Source organism: Podarcis tiliguerta (assembly GCF_965153285.1).
Source record: "Podarcis tiliguerta genome assembly, chromosome: 7".
In the NCBI taxonomy this organism is placed as follows: Eukaryota; Metazoa; Chordata; class Lepidosauria; order Squamata; family Lacertidae; genus Podarcis; species Podarcis tiliguerta.
In genome coordinates this window covers 84,869,818-84,888,121 of record NC_139540.1, presented here as the reverse complement: position 1 = coordinate 84,888,121, position 18,304 = coordinate 84,869,818, and the positions used below count along the sequence as shown (strand labels likewise).

General features: G+C 45.1%; 1 protein-coding gene across 6 annotated transcripts in view; it reads right to left on the bottom strand.

Moving 5' to 3' along the window:
* The window catches only part of HARS1 (histidyl-tRNA synthetase 1), a 38,578-nt gene that overhangs the window by 20,009 nt on the left and 265 nt on the right, over positions 1-18,304 (bottom strand). For 5 of the 6 annotated variants that reach the window (XM_083448748.1, XM_083448750.1, XM_083448751.1 and 2 more), the window contains exons 2-14: positions 15,602-15,815; positions 14,009-14,092; positions 13,475-13,594; positions 12,147-12,242; positions 11,110-11,235; positions 10,765-10,872; positions 10,511-10,609; positions 10,140-10,233; positions 9,724-9,851; positions 8,956-9,195; positions 5,812-5,928; positions 4,740-4,886; positions 2,012-4,596 (exon numbers count right to left, since the gene is read on the bottom strand). In XM_083448748.1, coding sequence (XP_083304874.1) covers positions 4,540-4,596; positions 4,740-4,886; positions 5,812-5,928; positions 8,956-9,195; positions 9,724-9,851; positions 10,140-10,233; positions 10,511-10,609; positions 10,765-10,872; positions 11,110-11,235; positions 12,147-12,242; positions 13,475-13,594; positions 14,009-14,092; positions 15,602-15,706 — 1,521 coding nt within the window. In that variant the 5' untranslated portion in view covers positions 15,707-15,815 and the 3' untranslated portion in view covers positions 2,012-4,539. Of the gene's footprint in view, positions 4,597-4,739; positions 4,887-5,811; positions 5,929-8,955; positions 9,196-9,723; positions 9,852-10,139; positions 10,234-10,510; positions 10,610-10,764; positions 10,873-11,109; positions 11,236-12,146; positions 12,243-13,474; positions 13,595-14,008; positions 14,093-15,601; positions 15,816-18,076; positions 18,298-18,304 lie in introns of those variants that run through there. The other variant, XM_083448753.1, reaches the window with a different exon arrangement.

Here is an 18,304-nt window from a genome sequence, read left to right as displayed (position 1 = left end):
GTACTCCTCTCTTCAGCCAAAAAAGGCCCCTAAAGTGGAATTACCATATCGATAAAAACAAGACTGTCTCTGCCTGCAGGCTTTATAAAACTCCCCAAAACCATATGCAACATACAAGGGGAAAGGAGGAAAGTGGTTAATATTAAAATATCCCTTATTTGGGAAACGATACTAAAAGGAAGACTGCAACGCTGAAACTGCAGAATTCATTTGAGAGGTTTGCTTGTGGGACTGAGGGTTGCATGCTCACTAATGCTTACTCAAAATGAGACCTGTTGAGTCGTGTTCATTAATTTCTGGTCTGGTAGAACTTCATTCAGAAATCGGAACCGAGACCTGATTACTACTATGCCAGGATGCCTGTGTTATCAGCAACTGTTACATTAATAATAGTAGTAATAATAAATCACATAATTATCACTGTTGCTGAATTTTCCCATTTAGTTTCCCTCAGACCCAGTGTGTAACTCAGCATTTCAAGCATATGAATTGTAATGCAGTCCAATAAAGCTTAAATAATAAATGTCAGTTTCTAAGGTGCTGAAAGACTGCTAATTTTGTTGCAACAAGCTAACACCACTTGCTGTATGGAAAATATCTTCCAACTGAGTCTTGTATTTAACCATGCAATCCTATGCACATCTGCTTGGATTCAAAAACCCACTGGGCTCAGAGGAGCCACTCCTAGGCAATTGTGTACAAAGTTGCTGACTAACCCTGTGATCTTACACATGTGTATGTCAGTGTTTCCAGTGCAACTATTGCAGAGGTCGCATGACCGGATGATATAATTTGTTATGATTGTATGTGTGGGAACGGAAGGTTGTAAAATTTCTGTTCTTTGTTCTTCTCTCTCAGAGAGGATGATTGTGTGAGATGTAACTCGCACTGCTAGTTATGTTCTTTTACTTAATTTGCTGTAAATAATAAAATACTTGATGCCACATATCTGGACAGTTTGGCTTCTCGCTGACTCTGCTATTAGCATGCACACAGGTCCATTGGATGTGTGTCGCTGGAGGTACGGGACTGCTGTCGCCAAGTGAGTGCGTCTTGATAGTCTACTCAATTTGATGGGGCTTACACAAATGTGTGTATAGGATTGTAAGGTAAAGGTAAACCTTACAAAGTTGCGACAATTTGCTACACAGTAGGCAAAAACCAAGTGGCACCAGCCAATCAGCCAACTGGCAAAATTCCTACCGGGCCCCTGCTCCAAAAACAGATGGCCCCTAGACAGGCATAGCAAGGTTAAAAGGTAAAGGTAAAGGGACCCTTGACCATTAGGTCCAGTTGTGACCGACTCTGGGGTTGCGGCGCTCATCTTGCTTTATTGGCTTAGGGAGCCGGCATACAGCTTCCGGGTCATGTGGCCAGCATGACTAAGCCGCTTCTGGCGAACCAGAGCAGCGCACGGAAACACTGTTTACCTTCCCGCCGGAGCGGTACCTATTTATCTACTTGCACTTTGATGTGCTTTTGAACTGCTAGGTTGGCAGGAGCAGGGACTGAGCAACGGGAGCTCACCCTGTCGAGGGGATTCGAACCGCCGACCTTCTGATCGGCAAGTCCTAGGCTCTGTGGTTTAACCCACAGCGCTACCCGCTATGACCATTTCTGCTGTAACAGACTAATACAGTTCACCCTGAGGAACTTGGCATTGAATGAAAACAGTCTTTGCATCTGAACCTCTCCTAATTTAACATGAATAGAGCTCAATGGAGTTTATTTTCAATTCTGTCCTGCAGGATTTACTGTAGTTAACAGGTGGAATCTAGGCACATTAATGTGAAGTAAGTTCTGCTGTGTTCCATGGGGCTTAGAACTGAAGATGAAAGTGAGCTGTTTCGGTGGAATGGCCATAAATTTCAGACAGGTTGCTCCGTGTGAAAATGTCCATGCAAGTCAGCCCGCTTGGGCATAACTTGATAACATTTTATTAATTTTCAAAAAACCAAACACCACAAATAAAAAACAATACAAAATCAAAACAAATCAAAACAAAACAGACTGACTTCCTCCAAGTCCCTTCCTTGGTTCCTTTATTAATCAACATACCACACGCCCATTGTTAAAATTGAAAGCATTTAAATTACCTATTGCACATTCATATCAAAATTACAAGTAGTCCTAAAACCCTGCTAATGTATTAACCTGTGTACAATGTATTGTATATATGCAATAAACATCTTTCATTCTTCCTTAAATTCATTGTAGTCTCTTCCTCTTAGTTTGTCAATTTTGCCATTTCAGCCTATGGCATTAATTTAACTTGCCAATCTTTTTTAGCTGGGGCATAACTTGGTGACATCAAAGAACAGCCCATCATCAGAGCAACAGAGAGACATTAAAAAAAAAAACCCTACAGAATTATTTTATTTTTAAGTGAATAGTCCTTTTTTAAAAAAATAAAATACATGAGCAACCTTTACATTTTATAGGCTCATCATGCTCAGAGAATGTGGAGACTGTACCAGAGAAGAAAGTGTGCAGGCTTTAAACGTATGGACTTTCTTTGGGCTTGATATGAGGCTGCCACTAGATTTGTATTTATTTGTGTGCATGCATCACAGTTAAATTTTCTGCTATATACAGGAGTGCATGATACAGGAAGTGGCCATTTTATGTATTTCTGATATGTGTGTAACTGTGCACATGTGCATTGTGCCAAACCTGGAAGTGACCTGAAAATGCCACAAAACATCACAAAAGGGGGTGGGATAGGACGGGGACAGGTGAGACAGCATTATGTGGGCCCCGCCAATGCGCATGGGGGTCCGGTACGTAACCCTCGTGCAAATCAGTTACTGCCTGTACAGTGGTTCCTTGGTTTAAGAACAGCTTAGTTTATGAACAACTTGGATTAAGAATGCTGCAAACCTGGAAGTCTGTGTTTTGCTTTGTGAACTTTGCCTTGGAAGCAGAACATGTACCGCTTCCTGTTGAGTGTGTTCCATTTGTAAATTGAGTCCCCCACTGCTATGGGAAAGCATGCCTTGGTTTAAGAATGCTTTGGTTTAAGAACGGACTTCCAGAACGGATTAAGTTCATAAACCAAGGTACCACTATACAGTCATACCTTGTTTTGCGACCGGGATCCATTCCGAAGCCCCGGCCGCTATCTGAAAAGGATGCAGGGCAAAGTGCCGCATCTGCGCACGCACACGGAGCAGTTTGCACTTCTGCACATGCATGAAGCACTATTTGGTGGGCCTGCGCATGCGGCAAACTCGGAAGTAACCCGTTCCAGTACTTCCGGGTTCGCCGCAGACATTCGCCGGAATGGATGCTAGATGAGGTGGACATTCGCAGAGATATTACTGTACAATACTCAGTAAAAGTTAGCTACAATAGTAGCAATGACAAACTTCTCCACTAGGGGGATTTTCATTATTATTGTTATTCAATGTCATTAAGAACATCTAACTGTACATTATACACAGTATAATTTAAATACTATTTATATAAATATATATAGATATATAGTAAGTCATATGCAGAGTAGGCCTACTGCTGTTAATGAACTTCATTCCATTTATTTCAATGGGGTCACACAGAGCATGGCTAACATCGGATATCACACTATTTTGGTTGTTCCAAGAGACACGAACGACTGTGGAGCACCTTGTCCTAACTAAGGCTGTTGTTGTTTTTAGAGGGGGGAAAACTAAGGCTGCAAGTTTCAGTATTAACTATTCAAACCCTTCTGTGTGAGTGCAGAATTCACTATTCCCTTTCATTCAGTTCAATGTGGCACAGTCCAGTGCGTAGGTTTTCTGTGGAGTGTTTGCAAAACAGAAAGGAAGAGCACCTGTACCACATTTCATGTTGCTTTTTCTGTACTCTCCAACAAAGACCAAAGAAAGAAGTTTTGCTTTTTGCCAGCTTAGGTTCAGGTAAATGAACCTGTTATATTTAGATACTATCAGGACATTAACTTGCTGTCAAGAGTTTTGTCCCTGTAAACTGGTCGTGAAATCCTAATATTTTGCCTGTTCAGGAGAAATATTCTGATTTCACATATAAAAGTAGAAGTAATTAAATAGAAGACGTAATTCCTGGTTGCTGTAATATCAGATGCTATTCCTGTACATTTTCATTGTGATTTAGTTATGCAATGTGGATATAAGAGCAAATTCATGCTGGTTAGAAATTGGCATCAGTCATTGACTGCCACTATTGATTTTAGGGTCAAAACTACAATATATTTCTCAGACACAGATGATTTGGATTCCACAAACAAATTCCTATAAAATAGCCTCAAAACCTGGGAATCTCCCAGAATCATTATTGAAGGCACAAAAACAGGGTGGAAAAAGGTGGCAACTGAATGCAATGTGAAAACTTGCTTTCAGCTTCTTAAATGTTATTTATCCCAATAAAAGCATTATCTCATCTGTTCTGTATTCCACGTTTCTCAAAAGTCCAGTTCTTCAAAAATGCTGAATAACTCCAGGTGGCTTTACGGACCAGCAAAATTCTCTGAGGGGACACAGCTGCCAGATTTAAAAAAGGGAAAAGAAATGAAATGAAAGGGTTCTATTTTTCCAATCTCCTCTTGATCTCCTCTATGAAATTCTCCTTAGGAACAATGATCTGAAAAGCAGATAGAGAACACGGGATTAGCATAATTTATCAAAACTAATTATCTTCCACTGAGGGAAATTCAAACTATAAACTTTTTTTTTTAAATGAGTGACAGATCAATGGATTCTGGTAGCCGCCTTTGATACACCAACCTCTTTCCTGCTAGAGACATCCCGAAGTTTCACAACTCCATCTTTCTGCTCCTCTCCCCCTATGATGAGAACAAGTGGGATGCCATGTTTTTCACAGTACTGAAGTTGGTTCAGAAGTTTGGGGTTTTTCTTATACAGCATCTCTGCCTGAAATAAGTGCGCAGTGATTGGAAAGTTAGACATTCACAACATGTGCAGCATGAGTAGCAAGTGAACTGCCCAGATATTTATTTGAATCATCAGCACTACTATACAGGCTTTCTGCCAAATCAGAGGCTGATGCTGTCCCTAATTTTCAGGTCTGCATCAAGCATGAAACAGGCTGGAGGGCTGGTTATGACCTTATTCTCATAGAATCATAGAGTTGGAAGAGACCACAAGGGCCATCGAGTCCAACCCCCTGCCAAGCAGGAAACACCATCAGAGCACTCCTGACATATGGTTGTCAAGCCTCTGCTTAAAGACCTCCAAAGAAGGAGACTCCACCACACTCCTTGGCAGCAAATGCCACTGTCGAACAGCTCTTACTGTCAGGAAGTTCTTCCTAATGTTTAGGTGGAATCTTCTTTCTTGTAGTTTGGATCCATTGCTCCGTGTCCGCTTCTCTGGAGCAGCAGAAAACAACCTTTCTCCCTCCTCTATGTGACATCCTTTTATATATTTGAACATGGCTATCATATCCCCCCTTAACCTCCTCTAAACATGCCCAGCTCCCTTACCCGTTCCTCCTAAGGCATCGTTTCCAGGCCTTTGACCATTTTGGTTGCCCTCCTCTGGACATGTTCCAGTTTGTCAGTGTCCTTCTCGAACTGTGGTGCCCAGAACTGGACACAGTACTCCAGGTGAGGTCTGACCAGAGCAGAATACAGTGGCACTATTACTTCCCTTGATCTAGATGCTATACTCCTATTGATGCAGCCCAGAATTGCATTGGCTTTTTTAGCTGCCGCGTCACACTGTTGGCTCATGTCAAGTTTTTCTCTGAGAAGGCTCTCCCACTTCCTTGTACTTTGGACTCAAATAATGCTAGCTTCTAGAAATGCAGCAGTATAGCCTGACTCCTCAGGGTTACCTTGATGCCAGCACCCCACAGTTCAGAGATGAGCTTTATTCTCTCCGCAAGGAAGTTCTTCTGAGCAGCTGCCACCAGCACTTCCGTTTCTGTTGCGCGGATCTTCTCCTTGGACATCTGAAGGGGGAGCATGGACAGAAGCTCATCACAGCAACTGGGACCTTATTATAGTATTTCCCAATCAAGCCACAACTCAGTTCCAGTCTTTGTTGAGACCTGGAAATTGGTCCTAATAAATGCGCTCTAATAATGCTACTTTTGTACTTTTTCTTTTTCCAATAAAGCTTAGTTTCACCTCTAATTTTAAGAAGTTGGCCATCCGTATTTATCAAAATTCCAAAATATGATTAGGTATACAGCATACTAAAATTAAAAAGATAAAAGAGGAGATCTAAAAGCACTGATGCAGTCACATTTTGTTGTGGTTGTTGGTATTCATCTGTCTCGAGAGACAATGGAGTGTGCCTCTGGGGATGAAGTCAAACCACTGTGTTAGCAGCAGCAAAGTGACCCCTCTGGGCAATGTGCATATGAAGGACCTGGGCTGCCCAGACAACAAGACTCTCCTCTCAGTCTCGCTGACATGGTCCAAAGGAAAGCAGAGCATGACGTTTGGCACCAGCTTGGCTGCAGGAATTGCCAGAAGGTGGCATACAAGACACCATCCAACCATCTTAGGGACTCCACTCTGGATTTGTGTAGGGTTTATTCTTTAGCCTTTGCTTTCCCCAAATATATCCCACAAGACAGAGGAGGTTTAGGATCAGAGTTTTTCTTCCCCTGGATGGGCTACCTTCCCAGGTTGATGAGCCCCATCTGCCCCTCACTTCCCTCTACAGCATGTGCACAATGCCTTCTTGATCACTGGACCCACTATTGGTCTCATCTGCTCAATCTGCCAGAGCCTGTCTTTGCATGCAGAGAAAGTCCCTAACTCACTGAGGGTTTGAGACCCATTGACTACCCTCACCAGATTGAGCCAGCCATTTGAAGTTGTTCCCGGGGTGTGGCTGCTGTTGCATGCTGACAGCTTCTGAGAGGCACAGGTGAGAGCTGAGTCCCCCAACAGAGGTACTACCCTTCCCCTAACACCCCGCGGTAACACCAGCATACAGCATGGGTAGGCAAACTAAGGCCCGGGGGCCGGATTCGGCCCAATCGCCTTCTAAATCCGGCCCATGGACGGTCTGGGAATCAGCGTGTTTTTACATGAGTAGAATGTGTCCTTTTATTTAAAACGCATCTCTGGGTTATTTGTGGGGCCTGCCTGGTGTTTTTACATGAGTAGAATGTGTGCTTTTACTTAAAATGCACCTCTGGGTTATTTGTAGGGTATGATAATTAGTTTTTTTTCTTTTTTCAAAATATATTCTGGCCTCCCACGAAGTCTGAGGGACAGTGGACCAGCCCCCTCCTGAAAAAGTTTGCTGACCCCTGGCATATACACTGTTCATGGAAATCTGAAGGCACCTAGACAATTTGTGTACTGGGAGTAATAAATAGCATGAGCTTAAATCATCACAGTCTACATCAATTGTGAATTCAGGGTGGCCTGCAGCAGACCACCTCCTCAGCACCAAAAGGCAATCGTACTTGTCTCTCTTACAGAGACTGCTGAGATAATGTAGTGACTGTCACTGTCTTTGGGGTCTTTTCAAAAAGATTCAGCAACTGAGAAGTCATCTAATAGCTATTCACCACAATAGCTAAATGGAACATCCAAGTTCCGAGGCAATATATGAGGCACTTGGGACTGGGAGAAAAAACAGAGAAAGCCACCCCCTCGTGTACTGCTTGTGATTCTGCACAGGCACCGGCATGAATTATCAGTGACCCTGTTCTGATAATTGAGTTGAGGGAAAGAGATCAACTAAGTAACTCAGTACTGTATCTGGGGTAGGGCAAATTTCACACACATATTTGCCTTTGTGGATTTTTGTTGTAAAGCTATTCTAATACATATTAACCAACCACTTGTTATTTAGTTATTTAGCAAAATCAAGCTAATAATAATAATAATAATAATAATAATTTATTATTTACATCGCGCCCATCTATTAAATGCCAGAAGTTAAGCTGTTTGTGCAGTGTCACCTCTGCGCCATTCCAAATGCATGCTAGCCGTCAGAGACTTTAAGCAGACATGCAATGTTTGTGTCTTCTTTCATTGCATAAGAGGGCTGGTATTGGAGAAGTCAAGCAATAATTCAGTATTGCTTTCTGTTGTCCATTAAAAGATGCAGCCATTCCCTCATGCATTGCTAAAACCCTGCCCTGAATATTTTAGTGGAACTTTCCCCAAGATCTGAGTGCAGTGTTAAATAAGCATCAGTGATTTTGCTTTCCTGCCTAAGACAGGAAAACCAGTAGAGCACGGGAAATTTGTACCTCTCCAGCAACAAATGAAGTTCATAGAAGAATTAACAGAATAAAAATCAAATAAAAAACAAACCTTGTCAGAAAAGCACCATTTAAAAGAAATAAAACTAGATACAGCGACTTTAAACCAAATATCTGCTTTTATTATTTACTGTTTTAAAAGCCTGCTTAAAAAAACTAACTCAAACATTCAAAGTCAGGTTTTTATAGGTCTCCCTTTCTTTCTGCTGATAGGAAGGTGTGTTGTATGAAGTTTTCATGAAAAAGAAGGCATGCCAAGAATCATAATGTATTAAATATTTGGCTTAAATAACACATTCAGATAATATCCATGGCCACTAGACCAAAGAAAAGGAATTGCTTCTTTCTCACTACTTCAGATGACATGTGACTAGAAGAGGAAGAAGAAGAAGAGTTTGGATTTGATATCCCGCCTTTCACTCCCTTTAAGGGGTCTCAAAGCGGCTAACATTCTCCTTTCCCTTCCTCCCCCACAACAAACACTCTGTGAGGTGAGTGGGGCTGAGAGACTTCAGAGAAGCGTGACTGGCCCAAGGTCACCCAGCAGCTGCATGTGGAGGAGCGGAGACGCGAACCCGGTTCCCCAGATTACAAGACTACTGCTCTCAACCACTACACCACACTGGCTCTCCACTACAAGCACTCTGTTTACTATCCTGTGAATTGTGCATCATAGAACACATAGAATCACTATATGCAACTCAATCATTTCCTTTCCGATCACACATTAAGAATAAATCTTACCTCAGCATTCCGTTCTAGGATGGAAAAGATCCTTTCAACACCAATGCTCACTCCTACACAAGGAACCTTTTTCCCTTTGGGGTCAAATTTTGCTACAAGTCCATCATAGCGTCCACCGGCAGCCACACTGCCTATCCTGAGAGACTCCTTTGCGTCACTTTGTTGGTGCAGCAGCACAGCCTCAAAGATCACGCCAGTGTAATAATTTAGACCACGAGCCAGACTCAGGTCCATGGTTACCTGCAATGCAGCCAGCAATCTCATTAGTAGGTGTAATGGTTCTAGGGGTTGCTCGTGCGTAAATTGGCGCCACACCTGGGTGGGTTGCCTGAGTGAACCCTTTCTGTCTGGACAGCCACTCGCCCGTGGCTGTCTCAATTGCTGGCAGAATCCGTCAGTGGGCGTTTCTTGAACTTCTTCCAGCATAAAAGTTCTTTTACGCCTAGTCGCCGCCTACTCTCCCTGCGCGGAAGCCTTCTGCGCAGGGAGGGTGTGGGCATCGGAGGACCCGTGCTCTCCCCGCTGGTCCTCGGCGAGGAGTCTTGGAGCCACCTCGCCGATTCCCCCACCTGCCCCCCTCCTCCACTGGTGCTACGCTGATTTCCTTCCCCAGAAGATGTGCTGCTTCTCTCCCTCCCAGGACGCTCTCCGGAATCCCTCTGGAGCCCTCCCTCTCCCTCTGGCTCCGATGGCAGTTCCCTGACAGTAGGCAAGAGTGAAAGAATGCCAGGAAAAGCCAGAAAGGGCTAATGTAATATTCCAACTCACCTGATCTATGATTCCAAACAGGGTAAGGTATTCAAACAGCAACTTCATGTCCTCCAGTCCTTCTACGGCCAGCTTACTCTGCGAGAGCTTTGGATCCCGAAGTAGCTTCTCAATCAGACATACCCCCCCTGCAGGAGAGGCAAATACAGGGTGGAAGAAGCTCCAACTCCAGCAGTCTCCACAACACTTGGTCCATCAATTTTAGTCTTTTTCATGGCTGCTACTCCTTGCCCAGTTCGAAATGTTTCCAATTCTCTCAAAACTACTTGAGCCAGAACATAATTCTATGAGCACAGGAAATAGCAGCAGGGCACTTGATCTGCACAGAAACATGCATGAGTTCTCAGCCAGTCTGGCTGTGTCAGACTAGGGGTCAAGTACGTACCACACTAAATGGTGCCTAAATTGAAACTCACCATGGAGCTGAACATATTCACCAATGCGATCTACAGCATCTGGAGAAATCCCATCCTCTTCAACCATCTCACTTTTCACTTCCTTCCATGTCACCTGTGGAGGAGAAGAGAGAATTAGCTTGGCATATGCCCAACTAAAGCAGTTCTTCTCCTGGCTGATCTCTAAAACTCTTTGCTAGCAATAGAGCATTTAAACAGATAGTTTTACCAATATTTATGTGACAGAGGCATGAGGAATGGCAGTTTGCCAAGGCCTAATAATAATTTTTATTCCACTTATTTGGTGTATGCTCAATGACAACTCAGCTGAGCTGTTTTAAGATGTCGTCCAGGCTTAGCAGATTAAAACGGAATATTCTTTAACCGTTTACCTTGCCCAGCTTGTCAAGGGTGCAGCAAGCTGTTTCAAATTTGGTACTGGGAACACCACATATTGTAAAGATCCCATTCAAAATACGCCTTTCATTGATCTGGAGAAAAAGAAGAAACGTTCTGCAGAAGTCAGGCACAGACATCACAATAAAGTCACTCATTTCAGTCTCCCTTTCTTCCACTTTGACTTTCATCCCACTTTCATTTTTCACAGGCTTGTAAGCATAGGCCCATTCTGGCCAAGCTCCCTTACTTTGATGAGGAAATCTCCAAACTGCAGGGCACTTAGGATCTCGTGCATGACCTTCAGACACTCTGCATCAGGAATCATGGGGTCATATTGGCCAGCAATGTCAAAATCCTAGAGCACAGAAGGCAGCAATCAAAATCACAGAAGCAGAGCCTAGGGGTCATTAGCAGAAATATCCAACAAACCACTTCCATCTCCCAGAAGTGCAAGGAAGGCAAAACTTGTATCAGCACTCAACTCTCTTGCAATCCCTCTGCTCCCTACCCTACCCCAGTCTGATATTTTGAGGGAGGAAACTTCCATAGTGCTCACTCTCTATCCATAGATGAGAAACCTGAAAATACTTACACACTGGCAGAATTCTCTGTAGCGTCCCGTTGCCAATGATGGGCTGTCACGTCTGTAGACCTTTGCAATGTGATAGCGCTTAAAATGGGAAACTTTGTTCATGGCCAAATAACGAGCAAATGGCACCTGGGAAGCCTTTGTTAAGAAAAATGGTGTGTAGTTCACAGAGCAAGAACAATCTTGTTTTGTCAGCAGTCTTATGGTTGCTATTATGTCACTCCTACTTCATGAATAGCTAGTTCCAGTGCCTTCTGAAAAGCACAAGTTTAAAAGCAGTTGCAGACATGTCTTCGAAAAAGCCGCAGAAGAATATTTCTGAAGAACATATACAATTAGGTGTGTTTCTATGGTTCTCTTACGTTAAATGTAGAAAATATGTTCTCTCACTTGCTCACTGTCAATGCCTATTTTGTCATATTTGTTTGAAAATACCAAAGCTCTGTTTAAAACAGCAGCAGACTAAAATATTAAACATTTCTAAATGTTTGGCAGATCCAAGACAGAAAAAATAGCAAAAACCTAAAACTTAGTAGAGGCAAAGCAAGGAGTGTCTCTCTAGGTAGAACATTTCAAAGTTGTAGCACAAAAGAGGCGGTAACATGCTCTGGCTTTGATGTAAGAATCTTCCTAACAAATGGAGTGTTCTAGCAGCACTTCCCAAAAAGATCTCAACTGTTTTGGAGGCTTTCTTGGGACAAGACACCCCTGAAGCCCAAGGTATGCTGCCCTTGCACCATTTACGGCTTTAAACTTCAACATCAGCATACTTGGTTGTGCCCAGAATCACACTGGAAGCAGGGTAACTGTAAGCACTTTGCTCTTATGTGCTCCCTATAACCACAATCTAATAAAAGGTGGCAGCTGTCTTCTGAACCAGTTGCATTTTTTAACCTATATTCAACAGCAATCACTGGCATGCAGGATACAACATGATCTCCATTCTTGGCAACATTGCCATATTCTAATTCTACTATCTTACCCAAGAAAGACAGCAACCCCCACTGCAACGGAGCGTTTCCTATCCTTTGGTAGGATACAGTCAAGTCATAGCGAAGACACAGCAACTCTCCCGCTTGGTCTTTCAGCTCATAAACCAGCTTTGATTCCTCCCCATAGTGATCAAACAAGAGGTCCTTGAAGAAAAAGAAAACAAAAAGAAACACAGTATATTTTGTCAAGTATGGACCAGTGTTTAATATTGTGGGATATATCATTATGTAACCCCCCAATAATATTTCCTTTTAAGAAAGTTATTCTGTACCTAGCCACAGGTAATTCATGCTTTGGTCATATCTAGACTAGAGTACTGTAATGGGCTTTATATGGGCTGCCTTTGAAGCATTCTCAGAAATACCATTACAGAATACTGCCATTAGACTTTTGACTGAGCTGGGTCAAAGAGAACACAATGCCAATTTTGCATGGCCTCCAAGTGGGTTTCCAAGTCCAATTCAAGTTGTTGGTGCTAACCTTTAAATTCCTACACAGCTGGGTCAGGGATACCTAAAAGGCCACATCCTTCCATGGACAACTTCATAGGCTCTGCTAAAGCACCATGTTTCCCCACCCTCTGAAGTACCCTGAAAGAGTCATTGGGCTAGTACCTTTTTAGAAATGGCCCTATTAGGATTTCCTTCCGCCATGTTGTTTGGGAAGGGATTTGGTGCCAATGCTGTGTAGGCAATTTGTATATCTTGGTTTTGGGGCTGAGCATCTTCTGCTGGCTTTATCCATGCTGCTTATCACCCAACAGGTAGTACATATTTTATAACTGATTAAACAAAGGGCTGTGTAACATGGAAAGCTGACTTGTGCAACACTGAAATATTTATTATTTGCTCTGTCTCCATAAGAACAACCTGCTGGATCAGGCCATTCAGTCCAGAATCCTGTTCTCACAGTGGTCAACCAGATGCCTATAGGAAACGTGTAGGCAGAACATGGCTTAACTAATAATGATACTGCGCAAGAGATGGAGAAGAAGAAAACAATTTATATTTATTCAGTGCTTCTTGTTTTCTACAAATGATTGCATGTCCTGTACCAGTGTATACTGGGAGCATTGGAACCAGACCTGAAAGCTCCAGCTTCATGAGAAAGAACAAGTGCATTTTCTATGCTTCATTCACTTGTCCTACTGATCTGGAACTAACTGACACCAAAACCAGTTGAGTCAACCTACAAAAGTTTCCATCTTTCGCCTAAGGCTTAATCCAGAGTTTCAGTTCTACTGAATCTAATGGAATTGAAGCAACCTATGTGCAGAATCTCAGCCAGCCTTCAAGAGATACAGGTCAGATGGTTTTTGTCAGCCATTAGAGCCAGTTCCATTTCTGAAAGAAAAGATCTAAGTGACTGTCCTCACCTTCCGCTCAAACACAGGGGTATCTATTGTTGCAGCTCCATGACGTTTGAAACAGCTGATTATGGTGCTGAAGATTTTTTCTCGAATGACCATCTGCTTTGGGCTAAAATCCCTGGTGCCCTAAGGGTCCAGGCAGAGGAAAAGGTGGGGGGTTAGAAGAGATCTTTTTAAAAGGAGGAAGTGCTGAATAAAAATTACACAGTTATAATAGTAACAAGAGCCAATTATTGAAGGGCTTCCAGATGCTTCAATAGTTGAATACTAAATATTTGGATGGATGCCCAAAAGCTCCAAATAAGAATCAAGTACAGCTAAAAATAATAGAAAGTGATTGGGAGAACAAAATTGAACAAGCAGCAGATTAAGCTTTTTAAAAAGCTGCATGCTCTATGGGAAATGGCTGGATTGTGCAGAGGATGATGTACAGCTTGTTCCACTGCAGGGAGGACTAGAGCCAAACACCCCTTGAAGGGGACTCTGGGAGAGGAAGCAGAACACAGAAGACCCAGATGGGTAGCTGAAGTGGAGAATTACTTTGGCAGTTTTTATAATCACGTTTCCTTTTTCTGTAGCAGTTCCCAGCTGTGACGATGGCCGATTTATTACATCTTCAATCACCTGGAAAATAGTAGAGCAGGTTTGATAAAACAGACAAGACTGAACTGTCACTGTCACAAAGTACAAGCACAGGGTTCAGCGTCTGTGTTAACATTTGTACATTTCATTCTATAGAAATTTCATTAAAAGTATTCTAGGTTTTAGTGGGGACCTAGAAAGCAGGTAAGTGATAATATTTGTCTCTAAAGATAACATCCTCAAAGAGATTTAGTCCATTTGTTGAAGTCCTGAAAACTTTCCTGAGGAGTACATTGTTAACAAGCTACAAGCCTAGGACCTCCTGCTCTTGTGCCTGCTACCTTTATCTATTTTCAGCTGAGCTATCCTGATAGATTCACTCTTTACTTACTGCTGTACTGAATCAGACCATTGGTCCATCTAGCACCAATCTATCTGATAGCAATTTCCAAGGCTATCAGACAGACAGAATGTGTTTTCCTAATCCAGCTACCAGAAATTCTTTTAACTAGAGATGTCAAGGACTGAATGAGGGACCAAACATGTGTGGTAAGGAAGAGCTGCAGCTCTGGGACAGAGCACATGCTTTGCATGCAGAAGTTCGCAACGTCTCCAGGTGGGGCTGGAAGAGATCCATGTCTGAAACGCGAGAAAGCCACCACTGGGTTGCTGCAAAGCGTTAACAATACTGAGCTAGATGGACCAATGGTCTGACTTAGTATAAGGCAACATTCAATATTCCCATGTGTGCAAACTATATGCTTTACCAGCAATTAATGGCATCCCCCAAGTGCTGCATTCGTACCACCTGACTGAAAGATACTAGGGCTGCAAGGGTGCTTTGTAAATAAAAAAGACACAATGAGAAAGAAGATGGCCAAAATAACTATTACATGAATACTTTTGCTTGGCTAACATTTAGAGACAGATTTGAGTAAAAAATCAGAGATACAGGTGCCTGATGTAATAGAATCATGGAGTTGGAAGGGTCCCTAAGGGTCATCTAGCCCAACCCCCTGCTCTGCTTAAAAGCCTCCAATGAAGGACAGTCCACTGCCTTCTGAAGGAGTCTGTTTCACTGACTCTATCCAGAAAATCTAACAAAAACAGTATCAATCTCAAAAATCCCTAAGATTTTGTGATTCTCAAACAGTAGCAATGGTTTTCTGCACACCCAAGCACAAAAGGAGGAACAATAGACTTTTACCAAAACTTACCTTCCTGTATTGCTGTAAATCAGATACAGTCATACCTCAGGATGAATACACTTTGGGTTAAGCATTTTCGGGATGCGCTCCAGGGCGACCCGGAAGTAATGGAGCGCGTTACTTCTGGGTTTCGCCGCGCGCGCATGCGCAGACAATCAAAATGACATCACATGCATGCGCAGAAGCACCGAAACGTGACCTACGCACGCACAGACACGGGTTACGTTTGCTTTGGGATTCAAACGGGGCTCCGGAACGGATCCCGTGGTACCACTGTACTTCGAAACTTAACAACACAAAAGTCTAAGAACTAGATGATGAAGCCGTGGAAAATGAAACACACCTGATTTGGGAGATGACTGGAAAAGGCCCGTAGGATGCATAACCGCACTGGCAGGTGCCGACTCCTGTAGGAAGCTTTTGCGAAGAAGGGGCAGATCCAAGGCATGGTGTGGAATTTATGCAATTAACCTCAGCAGATGGAGTTCCCCACTGCAGATATTTCAGGTCTTGCTGTGCCAAATAGGAACTTCTTGTATTCTAGTTAGCAATAGACACTGTTGTGAAGTATACAGCATGAAGAAAGGAGAGAAAAGGAAAACTGAATGACAAAATTCCTTTTAGTGGGGAAGTCACATAAGCCATCCATTACTATGTGAATAGGCAAATCTCGAGTGCATTGCTCCTGGAAACGATGAGCGGTTGTTCTTACTAACATGCCCCCCAGGAGATTGGACCTACACTCTTGGATGTTGTGCAATGCAGCCAAGAAATCTGCTTAATGATTGGATCATTTTACAGCACGCTGGTGGTTAGGTTTGTGACATTTTTATACCATGCTTTCTCCAGAGCTGAAGTACATATGCATAATATACACACACCTCCCCCAAACCTAGAAGAGAAAGGTGAGGCTGTGAAAGGAAATGGCTGCTCCAAGGATCACTTAGCGAGTTCTGTGACTGGCTGGGAGATATGAAGCCAGGTCAGCAAGGCCCAAGTCTCCCACTTTGGGCCCCTGTCACCAGCTCCTCCATTAGCTGAACAGTCCTCACACAGCTGTCCTTTAAGACTGGCCAGGCTGAAGTGACAATGAGGTGGGGTTTTAGTGAAAATTAAAATGTTTAATCCCCACGTTTTAGCAGATGGCCACAGAATCTGAGGACCAAGAAGGAAATGTTGGCTTGCCTAAGGCCACCACCTACTGGATTCATGGCCGATGGGGAATTTTGCGTCTCCAGGAACTTACTGATTGATCAAGTTTATTTACCGTATTTTTCGCCCTATAGGACGCACTTTTTCCCCTCCAAAAATGAAGGGGAAATGTGTGTGCGTCCTATGGGGCGAATGCAGGCTTTCGCGGAAGCCTGGAGAGTGAGAGGCGTCGGTGCGCACCGACACCTCTTGCTCTCCAGGCTCCAGGAAGCTATCCGCAAGCCTTGCGCACCTGGGGGGAGTTCCCCTGGGCGCGCAAGGCTTGCGGGCGGCAGCCTGCAGCGCGGAACACGGGGCGCCCTTCGGAGGACTCCCCGTGCTTCGCGCAAGTGTCGGCAAGCCTCGCGCACCGGGGGAGAACTCCCCCCCGGCGCGCAAGGCTTGCGGGCGGCAGCCTGCAGCGCGGAACACGGGGCGCCCTTCGGAGGACTCCCCGTGCTTCGCGCAAGTGCCGGCAAGCCTCGCGCACCGGGGGAGAACTCCCCCCCGGCGCGCGAGGCTTGCGGGCGGCAGCCTGCAGCGCGGAACACGGGGCGCCCTTCGGAGGACGCCCCGTGCTTCGCGCAAGTGCCGGCAAGCCTCGCGCACCGGGGGAGAACTCCCCCCCGGCGCGCGAGGCTTGCGGGCGGCAGCCTGCAGCGCGGAACACGGGGCGCCCTTTGGAGGACGCCCCGTGCTTCGCGCAAGTGTCCGCAAGCCTTCCGCACCGGGGGAGAACTCCCCCCCCGGCGCGCAAGGCTTGCGGACGGCAGCCTGCAGCGCGGAACACGGGGCGCCCTTTGGAGGACGCCCCGTGCTTCGCGCAAGTGTCCGCAAGCCTTCCGCACCGGGGGAGAACTCCCCCCCGGCGCGCAAGGCTTGCGGACGGCAGCCTGCAGCGCGGAACACGGGGCGCCCTTCGGAGGACGCCCCGTGCTTCGCGCAAGTGCCGGCAAGCCTCGCGCACCGGGGGAGAACTCCCCCCCGGCGCGCAAGGCTTGCGGGCGGCAGCCTGCAGCGCGGAACACGGGGCGCCCTTTGGAGGACGCCCCGTGCTTCGCGCAAGTGTCCGCAAGCCTTCCGCACCGGGGGAGAACTCCCCCCCGGCGCGCAAGGCTTGCGGACGGCAGCCTGCAGCGCGGAACACGGGGCGCCCTTCGGAGGACGCCCCGTGCTTCGCGCAAGTGCCGGCAAGCCTCGCGCACCGGGGGAGAACTCCCCCCGGTGCGCAAGGCTTGCGGGCGGCAGCCTGCCGCCCGGCGCATGGGGCGCCCTGCAGCAGAGCGCCCTGGCACCAGGCAGACATCGGCCAGCCCCACAAGGTCGGGGGACAGCGGGGAGGCGCAGCGCCGCCATCCCACTGTTCCCCGACCTGGTTTTGGGGGGGAAATAAAGGGAAAAAATTTTTTCCTTTATTTCCCCCCCAAAAAAGTAGGTGCGTCCTATGGGACGGAGCGTCCTATGGGACGAAAAATACGGTATATGCCAGTTTTCCACAATGAGCTGTTCCATATTACACCCGCTGCCCGCCCCCAGCCCCCAGGATTGGTACATAAATAGAAAGCAAAACAATATATGGGTAGAGAGTTGCTTGTTGCAGCAGATTGAGGTGGGCATGACCAACCACCTTATAATATGATATTCACATTCCCGATTCTCATCATTATCGCCACTTTGAATCTGTACACCGCCTTTCTGCGTTGCTGCACACAAGGCGGTTGTCAAGCTGAGAGAAACAGATCAGGCAATGAAGCTCACGCTCCAAATAACAATCCGATCCAACACCAAGTAAGTCGTAATTATTGCAAGTCATTTTTAAAAACAACTGGCATCAAATGAAGCAATATTCAACAGA